The following is a 19,725-nucleotide window of genomic DNA, read 5'->3' as shown; positions in this document are numbered from 1 at the left end:
GAGAACAAAACAAGCGTCTCTTTACTTGTAGCGGAAGTCCCGCCTCCTCTCTCTCCGCTTCGTCTGTTACGGCCGCGGTAGCTCGCCCTCTCCCTCGCCTCACGAACCTCTGCTGACACGGAGAAAGACGACGAGGACGACATTTGACCAGCTGCGGATACCGTAGCGCTCAGGGAAGGGAGGGGGTGAGCAGAGCAGCAGGTCTTTGTTGTAAATTTCAGCCTCTCCTCTAGATGGCACTATAAACTACTTATTTCCCCTTTAAGTCTTTTTAACTGATCTGATCTACAGTTCAGCATTGTTTGGCTTGACTCTTGTGTCGGGACGTCTCACTTTGACCAATCAGTGGTCAGCAGTCTGGCAACGTCACGCATTGTATCGCCTCAGATCGCTTGGAACCTCGCCAGAGCAGGTACTAAAAGAAGTACCAGGTACTACCACTAGTGGAAACTCAAAATCACTCTGCCGTGAGCTGGTCGAAACACGCCATTAGTTGTCATTTGGTCAGTTTCCTTTATTGGAATAATGGTGAAGAGGTAAAAATATGTGAGTGATAATTGAGTAGCTTGCCAACAAGCGGTTCTAAAGATTTATTTTGAAGGGCCAAAGGGGGTAAATGAATCTATGAATATATTTAAAGCATATTTTTATAGTTAATACAAGAAAATTGTGACTCACAATTATTGTGGGATGATTGTGACAGGAAATCAGAGTGACAGACAGAGACAAAGAAAGACATCTGGGCGATTCCTGCAGTGGACGACGTGTTTGAGGGGGTGGATGAGACAGAAGAGTGTGCTGCGTGATTCGTTTGTGTATGGGAGGGGAGGTCTCCTCTCTGCTCTATGAAAAGTGCAGTTTATTCACTTGTTCAGCCGCCCACTGCTGCTGGTCATGAGGTCACCGGTGCTGCCCCATGGAGGATTGAGAATGCCTAGCAGCAAAGGTAGACTGGAGAACACTCGCTGCTCTAACACCCTCATGTATTTATATTAGCGGTGGAGGCAGGAGGGCAATGTCTCTGGTCAGTGGTTTGTCTGTGTCTTGCTTATGTTTCAAACCGGGGGAAACCGTTTTATTTTCTCAAACCAATGTCTATGCCTCGCAGCTCTGTTTATGCCTTCATGTTTAAGATAAAAATAATCTGAGAACCTCGACTCTGCTGCAGAGATTAAAGCGCCTGAAGTGTCTGAAACCTTTATTGACTTGAATGGTCATCACGGGGTCGATGTGTAGGAGAAAATGATTGATAACGTCAGGAAATCATTTTCCTGATGTTTAGACACCGTGTGATTGACAGATAGCATTGTGCAATAGGTCACAGTGGACAAGCATTGAGTCAGATCCACACCACGCTCGGTCCAAATATGGTTACATCTGGTTAAAAACACAGCACGGTTATAGTCAAAATAATAATGTCTTCAAAATGGAAGTTCATGTTCAGTAAATGTTCCCTGGTTTGACGTCACTGTGGCCACCAAAGGAAGAAAAGACATTGTTCAATTTTTATGATTTTCATTTGTTTATATGTGCACAAAAATGCACAATCAAGAAGAACTGGGGCAGAGAAAAAAAACACAGGAGGCTTGTTCATCGCATTCTACAGGGAGTATAGTTAAAGGAAATCAAAGTTTAAAAATAAAATAGATAGATGGATAGAGCCAAGATTCTCTTGACGCCTTTCCTGAATTGAACTGACAACATTTTTTTCTTGAATCCTTGAAACTTCTCTGCTGTCGAGCTGAAGATGAGTGTGATCTGATTTCATTGTGCCGACTAGGCCACTCAATCTGCAGTAGGTTGTGTATCCTAAATTTGAATCTTAATCCACATAATTTTTTTTCACAAAGTCCATATAAAATCAAGTGAAATCCAGCTTTTATTTGGCGCAGAACAAGACTTGTCCAATACCATATGTGTAGTTTCCCAAAATGCACACAATTCCACTGTTTCAAGAATTAAAAAAAGGAGGTTTAACGTTCTTGGAGTTGCGGTGAAATTCCAACTCGCAGTAGGTTGTGTAATCTACGGCGACCAGAATGCAGAAATTATGAAAACTAATGGAAATGACATCAAATCAATGTCGCTTCAGTCCCGCGAGGAGATAATTAGCCTCTATAACAGTCTGACAGTGCAGCTGTGGCATTAATCATGAAACCCTTTCAACATGGAGCCTCGGGTTCTCCAGGACCTGATAAGACACACGTTGTCCCAGGATGTGTACAGGAAAGATGAATGCACCTGTCTCCAGAACTAAATATCCTCCGGGTCCCCTGGTGTCCCTGCTTTCACCCCCACCGCCCACCACCCACCCTTGTTTCATCTCACTGTCTGTGTCTCTCTCTCATTCTACCGACACTGAAACCTCATCACTGACTCAGCCGCCCAGTCCAAGATAAGTTCTGTCTGCACTAGGATGGCGGAGGAGGACGGAGAGCTTGGACAAAAGATGCATTTATAGCAGTTGGTTCGAGATGGCTGCAGACAGACAATGGGCACATTCTTCACCCACCCCCCAAATCAAATAGCTGTGTGCAGCCCGCCCGGCTGAGGTGGACAGAGGGCGGCAGGAGTGAGAGAGGTAGGTTTTCATGGTCAGGCTTTTTGCCGGTGAAGGGAGAAGTCCGTTAAGTCATGTAGAAGAAGGCAAAATAAATGAGCAACGGCAACGTTAGCCCTGAGGGAGAAATATACCTCCTATGTGGAAGTCTCAGTGTCAGGGGTGTTTATATTCCGTCTCACACTTGGCCCTGAAGAAGCTATAGTAAATAGACTCCCTTCTTGCAGACAAGGCAGGTTGGAGAGAAACACACTCTCATGAGGCTTCCTGGGGCTACGTACGTCGTTTGTCTTTGAAAATGCATAAATTGCGCTCAGATGCCATCCCCAAACTACTCCGACATTTTAAAGCCCCCAGAACAGAGAAGTTCAACAACTCCATCAGATCTGTTTAGTTTATAGCCTGTACAAGCAAAAATGGAGACCTTTTTTTGAAAATGATGATGATACATCCACATTCACTTTCTGTTTCAGCCACAACTCTTGGTAGGTACACCTTCTAATATGTTGGACACCAGGGGAACCCACAAAAATAATTTTATTCCCTTTGACAGTGGATGATCTGTTGCCCTGTGGTCTTGAGTGTTTTTTATGGGTATCACCTGAATGTGAAATGTGACATCAAAAATCCAAAAAAAAAAGAATAAATCAGTGGAAGAAGAAAACAACAACACACACACAATGGAGCTCAGTGACGATGCAAGTTAAGATACAATAAAAAGCATTAATTGCTAACGACTAATACTAACAGTCAGCAGATAAATGTGCATCTTAGCATTGTAAATGGGAAATGACATTGGCATCAGCCATCAGGTCTTAGGTTCCCCCTGATGCCTGGTGACAATTGGAGCCAAAGCCAATAAAAAAACCTGCATGCACTGCAGTCTTTTTACCCGCCAATGAATGCCAATTAAACACATTCCTACTGTTCTTAAACCTGTTTAAACCCTGGATTAGCTTGAGTTTCATCTAATCATTGGTCTCATGCTGTAGCAGAAATGCTTTCTCTTACTTTTCAAGAATTAGTACTTCTTCCTGAAACTAAGCAAACTTCAGAGGATTTGGATACCTGACCATTACACCAACAGGGACTGTAATGACGTATTAAAATACATACACAGTACTTAACTTCCACACTTTTTGGAAGAGTTTCATCGAAGTTTTTCTGTGTGAGTTTATGTCCATTCATTCTGTAGAGCATTTATGAGGTCAGGAGGTCAGGCACTGATGTTGGACGAGAAGGTCTGGCTCACAATCTCTGTCCCAGTTCATCTCAAATGTGCTCGAAGGGGTTTAGCTCAGGTCAATCAAGTTTTTCCACCCAAAACTCGTCAAACCATGTCTTTATAGTCATTTGTCCACTGGAGCACAGTCATGTTGGAATAGAAAAGGGCCTTCCTCAAACCACAAATTTGGAAGCATACTGCCCAAAAAAGATTGTCCTTCACTGGAGATAAGAGGCCTAGAGCCTAAACCCTGATTGAATCATCTGAATTCATGGGGTGGCTAAATACTTTTGTCCATATAGTGTATGTTTTAATCATTCTCATCAACTTTCCTCTCAACGCAGATGTTTTTTGAATCTGAAAATACCATTTTCAAATGAAAACACAGTCGTACAACTATAGCCCGCGAGCCCTCCTCTAATGTGAGCGCACTGGACCAGGCCTTGTGCCAGCCTGGGGACTGATCCAAGTTGATTGTTATGTACGATACCATGCTGAAGGGTGCTGCAGTGCAATCAGCTGTCATCATGGAATTCCAACCCTGTAATGAAGCCTCAGCTTTCACTCTGCTCTTTAAAGTATGCCATTCTCGGACTCAGCGCTGGTCTCACAGTATTAGTCCCTAATGTAGTTCCCTATCCAGAAACACTTGTGTGTGGACTACAGTGACTCATTATGTTTTTTAACAGTCACGTTTTTCTTTAGTTTAGTTTAATTTTTATTACAATGAACTCAAACTACATTAAAACACCAGCTGGAGCGTGGCTTTTGAGAACATGGCAGCGCAGTTGTTTTGAACGTATCCCACTGTGAAAAACATGAAGGCTAGAGCTGGATTTATACTCAGTGCAGGAGGTTAATGGAAGCCACTTAAATGTGACATATGTTTTGATTTACAGTAGAACATCAGATCTATCCTACTTACATCCCCACTGGGTATAGTGTGCATGTTTAGGCTGATGGTTAAATTACTCGTCTCATGTTCATGGTGCTTAACCTCATTTATTATCTATACAGGGTTTTGGTCACTTACACACTCGTGGAACTGGTGTTGCATTCAGAGAATTAATAACTTAATGACGCTCATGTTTTAAAGGAAAGTCTGCCCCAGTTTCTGTTCATTTTTTTTTTTTTTTACAAAAGATGGGAGCGAAGACAAGCTCTTTAGTGTGTGAGCACAACTGACAGATTTTCTTACTCCCAACAATTTCCAGAAACATGAGAAATTTACATGAGAAACAACCTCAGCTGATCATTCACACTTCTCCAGCAGATAACTTACAGCACAGCTCTGGAATAGCCATTTCCTCAATGAGTAGTTCCCTAGTTCAGCCGGAAGACGTAATTTTACACATTAACCCGGAAATACTGCGCACACTAAGCCACCACTTTATTAGGTACACATGCTGAACTGCTTGTTAACCGAAAAATCTGATCAGGTGACTTTCTGGAGTTCGAAATGAGCAGGAAGAAAGGTGATTTTAGTGATGTGTATGGTTTAAACATGGCATCTCAGAAAGTGCTAATCTTTTAATGTTTTTTAAATGTCTTAATGGTCCTGCGCTTCCTTACCTCGCAGACCGCGAGGTCAGGTTTTAACCATTCACGTTGCTAAGACGAGAACCCACGGTGATGCAGTTGTCCAGCATTATGCCCCACGTTTATGGAACAGCCCGCCAGAGAACCTGAGGACCGCAAAGAATGTTGACATTTGTAATAGCAGGCTCAAGATCTAAAAATCTAAAATGGTGGCTGCATGGTGCGGTCCATGCACCGTACCGCGGTGATGTTGTGGCTTTGGATTGATTGATTGATTGATTGAATCTACTACAAGTCTTGCATACAACCCATTCATCCATCCATCCATCCATCCATCCATCTTCTTCCGCTTATCCGGGGCCGGGTCGCGGGGGCAGCAGTCTGAGAAGGGACGCCCAGACCTCCCTCTCGCAGGACACTTCCTCCAGCTCTTCCGGGGGGACCCCAAGGCGTTCCCAGGCTAGCCGAGTGACATAGTCACTCCAGCGTGTCCTGGGTCTTCCTCTGGGTCTCCTCCCGGTGGGACATGCCCGGAACACCTCCCGAGGTAGGTGTCCAGGGGGCATCCGATACAGATGCCCGAGCCACCTCAGCTGGCTCCTCTCCATGTGGAGGAGCAGTGGCTCTACACTGAGCTCCTCCCGGGTGACAGAGCTCCTCACCCTATCTCTAAGGGAGCGCTCTGCCACCCTGCGGAGAAAACTAATTTCAGCCGCTTGTATCCGGGATCTTGTTCTTTCGGTCATAACCCAAAGTTCATGACCATAGGTGAGGTTAGGAACGTAGATTGACCGGTAAATCGAGAGCTTTGCCTTTCGGCTCAGCTCCTTCTTCACCACAACAGACCGATACAAGGACCGCATTACTGCGGCCGCTGGCCCAATCCGCCTGTCAATCTCAGGATTTACAGACATTGGTCCAAAGAAGATCCAATATCCAGTGAGTTCTCTGGTCAAAAATACTGTACATTGTTGATGCCAGAGGTCAGAGGAGAATGGCCAGACGGGTTCAAATTGATCAACAGGCAACAGTAACTCAAATTACTGCTCGTTAAAATGAAGGTAAGATGTCCTCTGAAGGCACAGGTGACAAATTAAACCTTGAAGCAGACGCTCCTGCCACTTTATAATGTGTCCTGTAAACCAACTGAATACAGTGGCCAGAATCAGGAAGTATCTTTGTCTCCTAACTCCCCTCTTGACACTGTTTGACAACCCCTGTTTCAAAGACATTGTAATAGGCATGGCCACACCAAAGATAAAATTCTGGCTTCCGGGGGAATAAGTTCTTCAATTGCTCATGTGGGAAAATAACAGCATACAGTATAGTTCCTTAATGTTGTTTTTATATATTGTTTTTCTCCTATCCCTCAGATGGACCCTGTCCAGAAGGCAGTGATCAACCACACGTTTGGTGTCCCACAGCCGCTCAAGAAGAAGCAGATTATCTCTTGCAACATTTGCCACCTGCGCTTTAACTCAACGGTAAGAAAATGCTTCAGTGGTTTTGCGCTGTGATGAGAAAGATGAGGTTATGAGGAACAATAAGAGAGAGAGAGAGAGTGAGACAGAGACTGACCGTAGACTGTAATTTCTAAAATAAAAGCTATCTTTACAAAACAAAAGCCAGTCTTGCCTCAGAGAAAATCTCTTTGTAGTTTGATGCTCCTCATATCATCTTGAATGGCAATTTTCTAAAATATGGTCCACAAATACCTCAGCTTTTATCAGACTCACTGACTCATTGTGTTTCACTTTATGCTGTCTGCGTGCATGGGCAAACAAGTGTGTCATTGTGTGTGTGTGTGTGTGTGTGCGCGCTCGTGCTTTAAGTGCATATTTTTATGCAAATTGTTGTTGCTTTAAATCAAAACTTGGTCTTTTGTATTTTTTTTTTCCTAGTTTTGTCGTGAAATCTGTGTGCGCGTGTGTGCGTGCGTGTTGTTTTGGTGTGAGGGATTAGACAGCGGGGAGAGCTGCCGTTTATCAGCACAGAGCAGGAACAATCAGCAGGCCCAGCAGGAAGCAGCATCCACAGCTTCTTGTTCATTTCTTCCATGCACACACACACACACACACACACATATGCACATACACACCAAGACAAACAGGCAAACATCCCATGACATTTTACACATATTCACACAAACAAAAACAAAAATACTCCCGAAAGCCTGATGACACCTCAGGTTTTGGCGCAGTGAAGCACAAGAAAATACGTAGACATGCATACATTTATTTAATTTTTTTTAAAAGGACTGTGGCAGAGGAGACAGAGAGAGGGAGGGAGAGAGGGGGTCACAGACGGGCTCTTCACACACTAAAGCAAATTCCATTCCTTGCCTTCAAGAACTGACTCAAACAGTCGGGTCTGACTGTAGCTTTATATTGCTTTATATTTGCCTAACACTTTCACACACCCTGTCTGGAAGCTTGACAATGTTGTACAAAACTTTGAAAGGTTCGAAAAATGAAAATATGTTGTAGTCTCACCTACTGTAGCTGCAGTCAGACAGACAGTGCCATGAGTATAAAGCCACGCTCAAGTGGCGATTGTCTGGATAGAGACGGCAAATACATTAAAGGCCCTGGTATACTTCTACGCACTTCGTTTTGGGCGTCATGTGGGCGGAAGTATATAGTCGCATATCGTGGACCCTGGTATACTCGCACGTCAGGGTCCTGTAGTATTTGACTTAACCATCGGGTGGCGGTACAAGCCTGGACACAGGGAATAGAACGCATTCGTACCAAAGAAGAAAGAGAATGATGCTACAGCTCCCTCGGACACGTCTGGTTTGGCATATCAGCTGAAAGGTTCTTGGGGCAGGGGAGTCGGGGTGTCAGCCGCTTCGAGGGTCGACAGGTCGAGTTTCGGGTGACTATCCTTGGCATCTTCTTCTATTGTTGAACAAGTAGTCACCTACCGGTGGGGCGGAGATTCAGTTCGCGCATTGAGCTCTCCATGCGCACCCAATGCGCTCTTTGCATTGTGATGGGCTTTGGGTCCGTGAAGGTTTCTTCACTCTTTCTGTTTATCCTTTGCTGGTTTGAGTCCCACCCAGGTCAAGGCTGAGGTATCCCTGAGCAATCTTAGTCGCTCATTGTAAATTGACCACAGCCGCAGGGGCTACATCGAGTGTAACCCAGTGTCGGCCCCAAGCCCAAAGAAATGGCTTGGTTGTGTCAGGAAGGACATCCGGTCATCATCTGCTGTGGCAACCCCTAGAGAGGGAGGAAGCTGAGCTTTTATTAATTAGTTTTGCAACATTAATCTCAGTGCCGTATTATATATTGTACAATGTGAACGACACGATGTGAGAGCATTGGAAGAAACAAGTGAAACATTTCATGCCCTTGTTTACCACATGCCAAGTTTTTACATTGTCGGAATATAATGAAACATAATTGGGCCGTATTTATTAATAGCTCAGTGAGGCAAAGAGAAATAATAACAGACAACAGTGACTTGCGTTTCTTGTTAAAAAGCTGTTTTTCCACATGCACCCTTTGACTCGAGTGGAAGCCGCACGTCTATTCATCGGCCTCCGCGATGAAAAGAGGCAGCTCGGTGATTGCTCAGTTGAGCGGACCAGCTGGCACATCCACTTTATCTTGTATTTATTATTATTTTTTTGCTTTACAATCAAAGCATTATATTAGAGAGAAGACTCAGCAGGGAGATAAAGCTTTGAGCGAGCATGTTCCACAACTGTTAAACATGCGTTTATACCAGTGCTAACTACAATTCATTGATTAATAGATTAGTGTCATTTGAATGTTGTTGTTGTGGGGTTTCTTTTGTTTTGGTTTTTTTAAATAAAACAATTTCTTCTGCATATTTTTGGTTTCATTGCTCTTCTATGACAGTAAGCTGAATGTCTTTTTTTTCATCATGATACTGCTGCTGTGTTTGTTGAATTCACATTCTATTACAGATTAAATTTGACAAGTTTCTTTTTTTATTTATTCGATCTTTTACTCATAAAACTTGACAGAAACACAGTAAAGAGCAAAAGAGCAGAGTACGGCTTTTATTTTTTTGAAGGAACTTTGACGTCGACTTTCTGTCAATTCTTTTTTTTTTTTTCAATTTTTTAACATATTTAACTCTGGAAATGTATATGTATATATATATATATATATGTGTGTGTGTGTGTGTTGAATGAAGTGACCCTTTAAATCGGCATTAATGGAAAGGTCTTGCATATTAAAAATCTGAAATGGTCAAAATTACTATGAGAATTAAACAAGAAATGCAAGTATTATATATAAGAAAGTTGGTGAAAATAACTAAACTAAAACTTAAAAAGTATTTAACATAAAGCATCCTGTCTTTTTCTCTCTAGATAAGTTCATGGAACAATTTAGCATATATGTATGAAAATATCATATATGCTAAATTGTTCCATGAACTTATCTTTTTTGATCACCCCATGGACTATGTGAGACTTTGACATGATGATTAAATAATGATAAAGATGAACTCTTCTTAAGGCTTTATTATTGGATCATGATTTTTTGTTTTATGTGATTGTTTATCAATATTACTTGTATATAATATATACTTGAGTATGGACATGTGTACTGTAAATGTATTCATATGTGTGTGCAGGCATGTATAGTGTATGTTGTGGACCGGTGAGCACTTGTTTACTCCTTGAAAACCTTGAAGACCTTGAATGATTGTTTGCAGCGCTAGTTACACCAGGTGTAGTCAAGTGTTTACTTTTAGACTGTATTTTGAGGATTGCTCAATCAACAATGTCCCAGAAGATCACAGTATCTCCCTGAAGTCATGCTGACTGGTGTGGTTATGTGGGAAAAAAAAAACCCCAAGCGCTTGTTTCACACCTTGTTCCTCTGCCTCCGCTGAGACTCGGCTGGGTGGAGAAGTCTGGTGGTGGAGAAGGTGCTGGCTGAATTTGTCACATCACACTAATCACTAAAGCCTTGACGTGGCAGATGAGTCACAAAGTATTTTGTTCCTGCAGATGCTTTTACAGCAACATTATTTATAGGCCTCGGCTACAGTATCACAACACTGGCTTAGCGTCTGCATGTTTAATGCTGGTGTTTACATAGACCACCAGACTGGTATGTGTGTGTGTTTGAGTTCTTGTATCTGTTAACTTGTCTGGCTCTTTAGTCCAATATTTTAATTTTGGTTAGGTTGAGGTTAGGGTTTGGCTTTAACCTTTCTGTTTCCATCCTTTGGCATGGATTTGGCATGTGTACTTCTCATTACTGTAACTCATAGACCTTTTGTGATATCTAGAAAATTCTGTCCAGGGTGTGTGTGACCCCTCCTTTCGTCCTATGTCAGCTGAGATTGACACAGCAACCCCCCACGACCCTCACGTGGAGGATAACAGGGGAGAAGATGGATGGATGGATACCGGAAAGTAGAGAAATAGACCTTTGCGCCCATATACCGTAGCCCCCCGTGGAACGACCGTCCAATCACAGACAACATTCACCAGTGCGTCACATGTTTATGACGTCAGCTTCTTAGTACCGTGATTCCTAAGCGGTTAAAGGTGCCATATGTAAGAATGTGGCCAAAAACGGTTACTACATTCACATTCTAAATACTGAGGTCTTTTAGGTTTCGTTTTTCTGACATAACTGGCAACCCGTGGTTGCTCGGCAGCTGAGACTCTACTGACTGCAATGATTGGTAGACGGCGGTAGGTGGCGCCACATGCCAAAACTGATTTGCAGTCTGTAAAATATTTTTTTTTATGCAAATATTTTGTCTGTACTGTTGTTGTTGGTGAGTTCAGTTTGTTATATGAACATTATTCCTGAGTCTCTGTGACATATTAGGAGGATTTTATGGCCAGTTGCTTTAGATTTATTACATGATGCACCTTTAAATAACTGCCAGATATCGAAAAGTGAACATTATCTTGGATAAATGGGCAGAAGCACTCACTCACTGGACATATTTTGACAATTCTACACCCATAAAATCGAAATATATCCAGATGACGGTCATAAAAACGGTTAAAAAGTTATGGTTAAGGTTAGGGATAAGTCAGTGCTGTGTCCTAAGAAGAATAGCTGCACAAACCTACACTATGTGTGTGTGTTTCAGGTATTACTCGTGTTGTGGGGACATAAATCTGTTTACACAGTCACATTATTATCATTCATAATGTAAATTATTATAATTTAAAGTGAAGACATATTGTATGGTTAGGATATGTGTAGGATTAGGCCAGTAGAAGATTAATGTAATGTCCTCTGAAGTCATAGAAACCAGACTGTGTGTGTGTTCGCCTGTAACCTCATATTGCAAATGCAGCTCAATAAGCGTTGTTTTTATTGCTTATTGCACTTCATGTTTTGTTGCTCAGGTTGCGAGAGAAATCCACATTTTGCTCCTAATGTGAAAGGCTCTCAGTGTTTGCCAGTCTCTTTGTCACTTCTCGGTGTATTTATTCCTCACTCAGGAGTCCTTCAAAGCAAAGAAGGTATCTTTACTGGAGTTCTTCTGGTGTCTGAGGATTTGCCTGATTAATTTCTGGAGGTGGTAAACGTGGATGAGAGCTCCTGGTGGATTGGCTGAACCTTACCTTGCATCCGCTTGTCAAAACACACAGGGAGAAAAGGCTATATCTTATCTGTTTTCAGTTTTTCCTGCAGTTCTTTGGGCAAATTAGAGTTGAGTTAGTATATTTTCCCCCTGTGTACACACTCTGCTGCTCCTCCCCTCAACCAGGAGCTGATGAGAACTAATCCCCGGAGATTGTATTAACTTTAAATGAGTAATCTCTGTATTGATTTCTCTACCATTTCTCTGTACCAGTGTTTGCTCTGACAACGGGAGCTTTGTTCTCGGATTGAGCAGGACCGTGAGAATGATGCAAATGTGAATGTTAAATTGCAATGTGCTCGGTGGGGAATTGGAGTGGTTATTACTGCGTCGCACTCAATCAAAAATGTGTTCTGCATGTGATTCATGTATGTGAGCTTGTGTGTCACTGGTTGTGCACATTCACATGTGTCCTCTGATTTCCAGTGGCCGATTCTGACGGTGCAAATCAATAGTGCGGTTGTGGAGATGGGATCCTCTCTCTTGTTACACATTACACATGCAATTATACCTCTGGCCTCCCAATGTGGCAAACGCTGTTATCAGGAGGAAACAGACTCGCCTCCTTGCAGTCTGTGCATGCCTGCAAGAGAGCGAATATTCAAGCGTGCATTTTAACATTTCCCGCACGTGGGCTCCAGTCCCTTTACCAGCAGATAATGCAATGAGTCATTTCTGCTTGTCCCCCTAAATCCGTGTTTCTCTCTCTTTTTTTTCCACCCTCTGCAGAACCAAGCAGAAGCCCACTATAAGGGCCACAAGCACACACGGAAACTCAAAGCCATAGAGGCCCAGAAGAACAGGCAGCGGCGAACTGGCGAGGCCTCGTGCACCGGGAGAGATCGAGACAGAGACCGAGACCGGGACAGGAGCAAGACGTCCCCGACCGAAGCTGCTCTCCCTGCCCTCATGGATACGAGCTTAGTGGAGGGAACAGGTACATAAAGAGACAGACGCGGGAAAGAAATCATCAACGAGAGATTGTCCTCTGCCTCTCTCCATCTTCTTGATGATCACTCTACTGTCTCATGCTTTGGTTCCTCTAATTCCATCTTCTACGCCATTTCATCTTTCCATAACCTCTCCCCCAGTCCTGTCCTCACATCATTGACTGCTTCCATCCTCCTCCTCCATGTCTTTGCCTCACTTATCACTGTCCATCTGCTTCACTGCCCTACACTTTGGGATTAGGTCTTCTGTTCACCTTTTCCTTCACTGCTTCTCCCTCCTGTTCCCTCTCTGTCTTACTGTGAAGTCAAACCTCAGCACTTTTCACCCACATCATACCCCCAAAAACTTATCTGACCTGACTCTCTGTCCCTCTGCCTTGTAATGAACGGTGACACTCCAAAGCTGGGGGATTGTGGGATGTCTGAGAGCAAAAGGTACTGTATGAATAAAAGGGCTAGTTGAAATCGTCCGGGAACCTCTGTGGAACCCTCCTGCTCTCTTTTTCCGTCTCAGACAGGGTGAATACAGAGCCAGGGCCTGTGTCTTTGTGCAGGAGAGACATGCACTTCACTGGCTGAGGATGAATGTGTTAGTGTCTGTAAGGATAATGCAGTGAGACAGTGGCAAGAGGAGTGGGAGATGAAACAGAACAGCCCGCCTTACCACTGTCTGCAGCCTTCTGATCAAAATAAGTAGGTTTTCAATGAAGCTAAAGAGAAGGGACAAGGTAGTTCTAACTAGACAGATACTTTGGGGCTTTGTGGATTAGCCAGTGAAATCTTTTGGAAAACATCCAGACAGTAAGTGAAAGTGTTGAGAGAAATCCTGAGATAATCAAACATACTTTATTTTTCATGATGAAGTCATTATTCAGTAATGAGAGGAATCGTTACCTTGCGATTGAGGCAGTTTTTTGTTTTCTTCAAGCAACTGGTCTATAAGGGGCCTTTTGTTTGTTCATTTTGTTGAGGAACTTAGAACAGTGCAGACGAACTGTGCTGATATGGAACAAGAGAAAGGACCAATGAAGGAACCGTGGTGAAGAAAAAGAGGTAAAAGAAAATATGTGTGAACTTTGAGAGGATGGGGGAGATGGGGAGCATTGGATGGAGAACTGCATGGAATAACCTTGAATGGTGATGAAGAACTTTGAACCGTGGAGGGCAGCTTCTCACCTCTCAGTGTATTAGAAGAAGAACAATGGAACGGAAATGAGAGGTGCTTTGAGGAGAATCCAGAAGGATTAAGGAAGGAGGTTGCAAATTAAGGAGAATATGGATCTGTAATAAAGAGACTGAGTGGAGAACTTTGAGTTGCATTGAAGAACTTTAAACTGTGGCAAAGAAGAGCTCTGAACTGCACAAAGACGGAGGAAACTGAGGAGACGAGAGGATGAGAAGAACTGTGATAAAGAACTGCGAACTAGGGATGGCACAATACCACTTTTTTGTGTCCAATACCTATATCACAAGCTCGAGTATCTATTGATTCCGATATCACAAACTAATGAAACTGTAACTCATGTATGCCAATTTCAAAGATATAATTCTCCATCTGTGTAACAAATATTATTCTTCTATAAAGCAGAAATGAACAGCCCTCAATATGACAAACCAGCAAGAGCTGAAATGCTCTTGCTGTTTTTTAATTTACATTTTTAAAGTCTGTGCATAGTGAAGCATGCGATATTTAGGATTTTTTGGATTGTACTAGATCTTTCTTTATCGTATTGGCTCATCCTTACTTTGAACTGTGGAGGGCAGCATTGCACCTCTGAGTGGAAGAGATTTGAGGGAGTGTATTGGTGTGTTTTCACCCTAAGTGTCTGTCAAACTGAAAGTTGAAAAACAATCGAAAGCGCCATCTTCTTCTGCAAGAAGCTGAAATGTTTTTGCATTTCTGCTGTGAAAAGGCATTTTGACTCGTGATAAAAGAAAAACAGTGCAATGGTTTTTCTTTCAGCACACTTCTCCGGGCCTGCAACCCAAGCTCAGAGCAAACGCTCCGATGGCACTGCAGAGTGAGCCCATTTACCTTCTCATGTTGCACTCATCTGGGTCCACACTTTTCATTTATTCATCCAAGGTGACATGAGCGACAAAACATTTTCCTTCCTACTTTATCTCCCCCTCCCCACTTCCCCCTGCCCTGGAGAGGATCGCTATCTAGACAGAATTTCAAAATGCTCTTGGATGCTCGTTGAAATATCAGAAAAGAGATGTAAAGGTTTGGGGCAGAAAAGAGAGACAGGTTGTACTTTATCTTCCCATAGACATATGAGTGTGTTCATACACACATGCACACTTTTTCCCCCTTGAGCACTAAGAGTCTCCTTCAGAAAGGAGAAAGTGGACAAAAGACTGGGAGCCTGATAACGCTCTCATCAAATCTCATTTTAATATTTCGCTGTTGCAAAGGAGAGCCCTGAAAGAGGGAACTAGCGGCAGGCTAAATGAGATGATGAGCTGAAAATGGAAGATAAGACGAAATGAATGAAGTAGGCAGACGGAGAGGAGAGGGAATAAGAGAGGGAGGGAGCGTGAAGGAGGAGGGGTCAGTGAAGAGAGAGAAAGTAAGTGAGCGCTAGATTTTTATGCTGTGAATAATTCTGCAGGTCCGCAACAATTTTGTGAGGAGGAACAATCTTTAATAAGCCCAATTGTGCGATTGTCCTGATGTGAAATTGAAAAGCAGCAGTGCGAGCCAGTGGTAGCATGCACGACAATGCCAACCTGTAATGGAAAAGTGTTCCAAATTAACACACTATGAAATGAGTTATGTCTGCCATGAAACTAAAAAGCCGGTGGGGAGTTGTCTGACGCGAACGCTCACATTGTCTGCCATCAAGAGCCAATAACACACCTGTCGGTACGGAGTAAACAAACTCACCCTGGAGACACGAGGTCAGCAGCTTCAGCTCCATTAAAATCCTTACTGATGAAGAAGCCACTACCATTCACTTCACATACATCCAAATACAAATACAATTTCCAAATACACTGGGTCACTGCCATATTGGAATGAACCACTCATATCCTTTACTTATCCTCCACATGAGGGTCACGGGGGGTGCTGGTGCCAATCTCAGCTGACATAGGGTGAAAGGCGGGGTTCACACTGGACAGGTCACCATAGTCCATCAGAGGCCCACATAAACAAAGAAACATCCATTCTCACACCTTCTGTCAATTTTACTGTCCAATTTGCCTAATCCTCAAATCTGCATGTCTTTGAACTGTGGGAGGAAACAGGAGAACTTTCTGCTGGAATAAACCAGATTAAATATGAATAATAGCAGAATATTAAAGTTCAATAGCAATGTGATAAACAAGGCCATACACACAAAGAGTATGAGCACAACCTCTACATGAATGAGAATACTCAACATTATTCATTATACTAATGCCCCAAAATTAGTTTTAACTAGTCAGTGTGGGTACTGTTGTGGAAATTCTCTCTGCTCCTGGTGAAGAATGAAATAGAGACTTCTGCCGGCCGACAAGCTTTTATTTTCTTTGCAAAGAAAAGGTCAATCTCTAATGCTCTACACACAAACACTCGTGTGTAGAGCATGACCAGACCTATACATTAATACCTGGGGAACATCCCTTTCAGATCTCTTTGTCTGGGAAGGGGTCTGCCCCTCCAGGCCGTGCTTTCACACTCCTCTGTCTACGGCCAAAAGTATGCATATATTGATATTCGCATTTGGTTCATAAAATATTTTACTTTAAGAAATATAACTGAGAATTCTCTTTAGTTGTGTACATAATGTACGTTTTAGGAGACAAGCTTGCAATGGGGAAATGTACTTTGCAAATGTAAAGTGTTCGTCTTTTGTAAAGACATATAATGGAGGGTAGACAAGAATGAGTAGGGAAATGATTTATCACACAAAGATCGATGATTATAAAAATGTCCAAGCAAAGAGACAGAAGGGACAGAATGGATGGAAGTGAGAGAGCAGCCAGAGGGAGGACCTGCATCAGCCGTAACAAGCATCAATCACCTCCACCTCCGATTGACTCAGGCCGTTGTGGGAACTCTGTCTGTCTGTCATCCCAGTAATGATGATTTAAAGCAATGATATTTTCCCTCCAGGAAGTTGTTTATGCTGTTGAGGCTGCGTTCGATCAGCTCTTGCCTGTTAAACCAAGTGTCTTCCTGTGTGTGTGTGTGTGTGAATGTGTGCGTAATGAGTCCAGCGTCCAGGCTGCGGGTGACGTTCACAGAGGATTGGTCTGTTGGATTGAGATCTCTTCAGATGTGTTTACACTGTAAAAGCCTGTCAGGGTTAATTGGACTGTTTGATCATGGATTAAACTGATGATAGCCTGCAGAACATCGATCACAACATCTATCGTTTTATGTAATGTATCTCCACTCCACTGAGGCCCTGCTGGGACTGCCAATATGCCGGTCTCTGACTAGTTGTGTCTGTTATCAGAGTGGATGTTAGGGCAGGGTAGTCTTCATTTTCATCAATCTATTATTTTTCACTATTATCTGATGAACCATATCATGTTGTAAAGTAAGATGCATACATATTAAAACATGGTGTCACCCTGAGGTTAAGGTTTTAGTCTAAACAACAATCAAAAATACAAAGATGATAAATAACTTATTTAATAATTAAGTAAATTACACATTTCTGAGATAGAAATTTCCTTAGAGTAGGAAGTAGTGCAGCTTTATAAATAACCAAATTTTACTGGGGATTACAGTTTTTCTCAATTGTTTACACACATTTTCTGAAAGCTTGCCTCATGCTCGCAGAACTCTACACACAAATCCAAAAACACACACAATTGGCAAAACCCCTCAATTCTCCTGCAAAATGAAACTTTACATTCAAAACAATGTTATTTCTTCTCAAAGACTCAAAGTTTTGTTTTCAAATGACACACACAAACCATCATATGAATAGACATTTATAAGAACCAGTTTAACACTGATGTGCTCAATGTATTTTTCTTCATGAAAATTGTGCCAAATGCAAAGAATTGTGTGTAGTGTTTTGAAAAAAGTGTGTTTTAGAACTGCAATTTGAGTGTAAAGCAGGAATTGTGCTTGTAGTTTAGCAGAGTTGGTTCATGGGGTTGGTGCATGAGTTACCTGTTGTGGTCATTGTGTCTCAAATACCAGTATTTGTGTGTAAACAATGTACTGTAACTGTTGGTCTTTGTTGTTGCTGTTCTGTTACTTTTGAATGAAAAAAGAAAATAACCTTACATTGATATCTGGAATGCTTCTCCACTCGACTGAAAGAGGTGCTTTATATCACAAGCAGTTTGATATCTAGAGGTCTTTGGTTTCCATCAGCCACCTTGTCTTCCTCTGTAAGATTCCTACTAACTCCACAGATGAGTATCACTCTCCTCTGGGGACTTCTCAGGTGGCCCTATCTTTCACATAAGCTCAGGATCATACCTGCGCCTGCTCCACCAACAGAGCAGCGCAAATTCCTCCAGGGTCACTCTCATTACAGCGAGGGGACGGTCTAATCTTGCTCCTATATAGGCTCTTTTTCTTTAGGGGAATGAGAAAGGAACACCCTTATCTCCAATAATGAATTTACTCTGGGACGCAAAAGGGAAAATCAATGGAGTGTGTGTGTGTGTGTGTGTGTGTGTGTGTGTGTGTGTGTGTGTGTGTGTGTGTGTGTGTGTGTGTGTGTGTGTGTGTGTGTGTGTGTGTGTGTGTGTGTGTGTGTGTGTGTGTGTGTGTGTGTGTGTGTTCAGAGAGAAAGTGAACAAAGTGAAATAGAGACATTCAGTGAGTGTCGCACACGGTTCTCTGGTGTGAAGTGTGTGTCTCTCTTGGGAGGGCGATGGGGTGAAGGGGATAGAACTCAAGTGACTTTTGTTGTGGCTTGTTTATATTGGACTGAGTCTGTGGGTTCAATATATATATATATATTTGTTTTCACGTGAACCCACAGGTTCAAAATCAAGAGTGTTATTATATAATAACTCTCATAATGTTGCCTCTATTTTACTGTTATAGTAGCCGCAGTTTCTCACCAGGGCTTTGTCCCATTTGTCAATGGGCTGTGCAGGTGTGGGCACTGTACAGGTGTGACCTCCTTGCATATCTTTTCTTTGAAGCAGGCATCCATGGTTGTTAAAAACTAGAATGGAATATTTGGTAGAACATAGCGCATGCACAGTCACAAAAATGGTGCAGTGGCCACGTATATCCACACAGGGTCTATATATAGTTGCAGACATGGACAAACGTAGACATTTACGTCATGCGGACCAAAGTGGACTTGCAAAGTATGATTGTGGGCCTACTTTATATACTATACTACACTATATTGTATATGATCAGTAGGCAACTAGACTTGAGTTAAGTTTCACCTTTCATCGAAGAGGCCAGTTGATGGAAAAAATTATTTAGTCTCTGAATTCTGGAAACCTGTCTCGCTCAGAGCCTGTTTTTGTCCAAGAGTTGGTCAGAACTGGAAAAACCTCTTGGATGAGTCCAGTCGGTCTTCAGCTAACTACTGAAGATGACTATGACCAGGATGATTACAGTTTTTCTCAATTGTTTACATACAAATACTGGTACTTGAGACACAATGACCACAACATGTAACTCATGCATTAACCCCCTGAACCAACTCTTCTAAACTACAAGCACAATTCCTGCTTTACACTCAAATCGCAGTTGTAAAACACACTTTTTTCAAAACACTACATAACTGTTCAACTGATTCTCATAAATGTCTATTCATTTGATGGTTTGTGTCATTTAAAAACAAAATACAGTTTTCAGAAGAAATAACATTGTTTTGAATGTAAAGTTTCATTTTGCAGGAGAATTGAGGGGTTTTGCCCATTGTGTG

General features: G+C 42.4%; 1 protein-coding gene across 1 annotated transcript in view; it reads left to right on the top strand.

Moving 5' to 3' along the window:
• Positions 1–19,725, top strand: part of znf385c (zinc finger protein 385C) — a gene marked incomplete at its 3' end in the record, with an annotated part of 168,071 nt that overhangs the window by 141,221 nt on the left and 7,125 nt on the right. Inside the window, exons 4-5 of the mRNA XM_083896122.1 lie at positions 6,698–6,808; positions 12,654–12,861. Of these exons, the coding sequence (XP_083752248.1) occupies positions 6,698–6,808; positions 12,654–12,861 (319 nt within the window). The remainder of the gene's footprint in view (positions 1–6,697; positions 6,809–12,653; positions 12,862–19,725) is intronic.

This window comes from Microchirus variegatus (assembly GCF_963457635.1).
Source record: "Microchirus variegatus genome assembly, chromosome: 10".
Classification (NCBI taxonomy): Eukaryota; Metazoa; Chordata; class Actinopteri; order Pleuronectiformes; family Soleidae; genus Microchirus; species Microchirus variegatus.
This window is presented reverse-complemented; position numbering and strand designations above follow the sequence as displayed.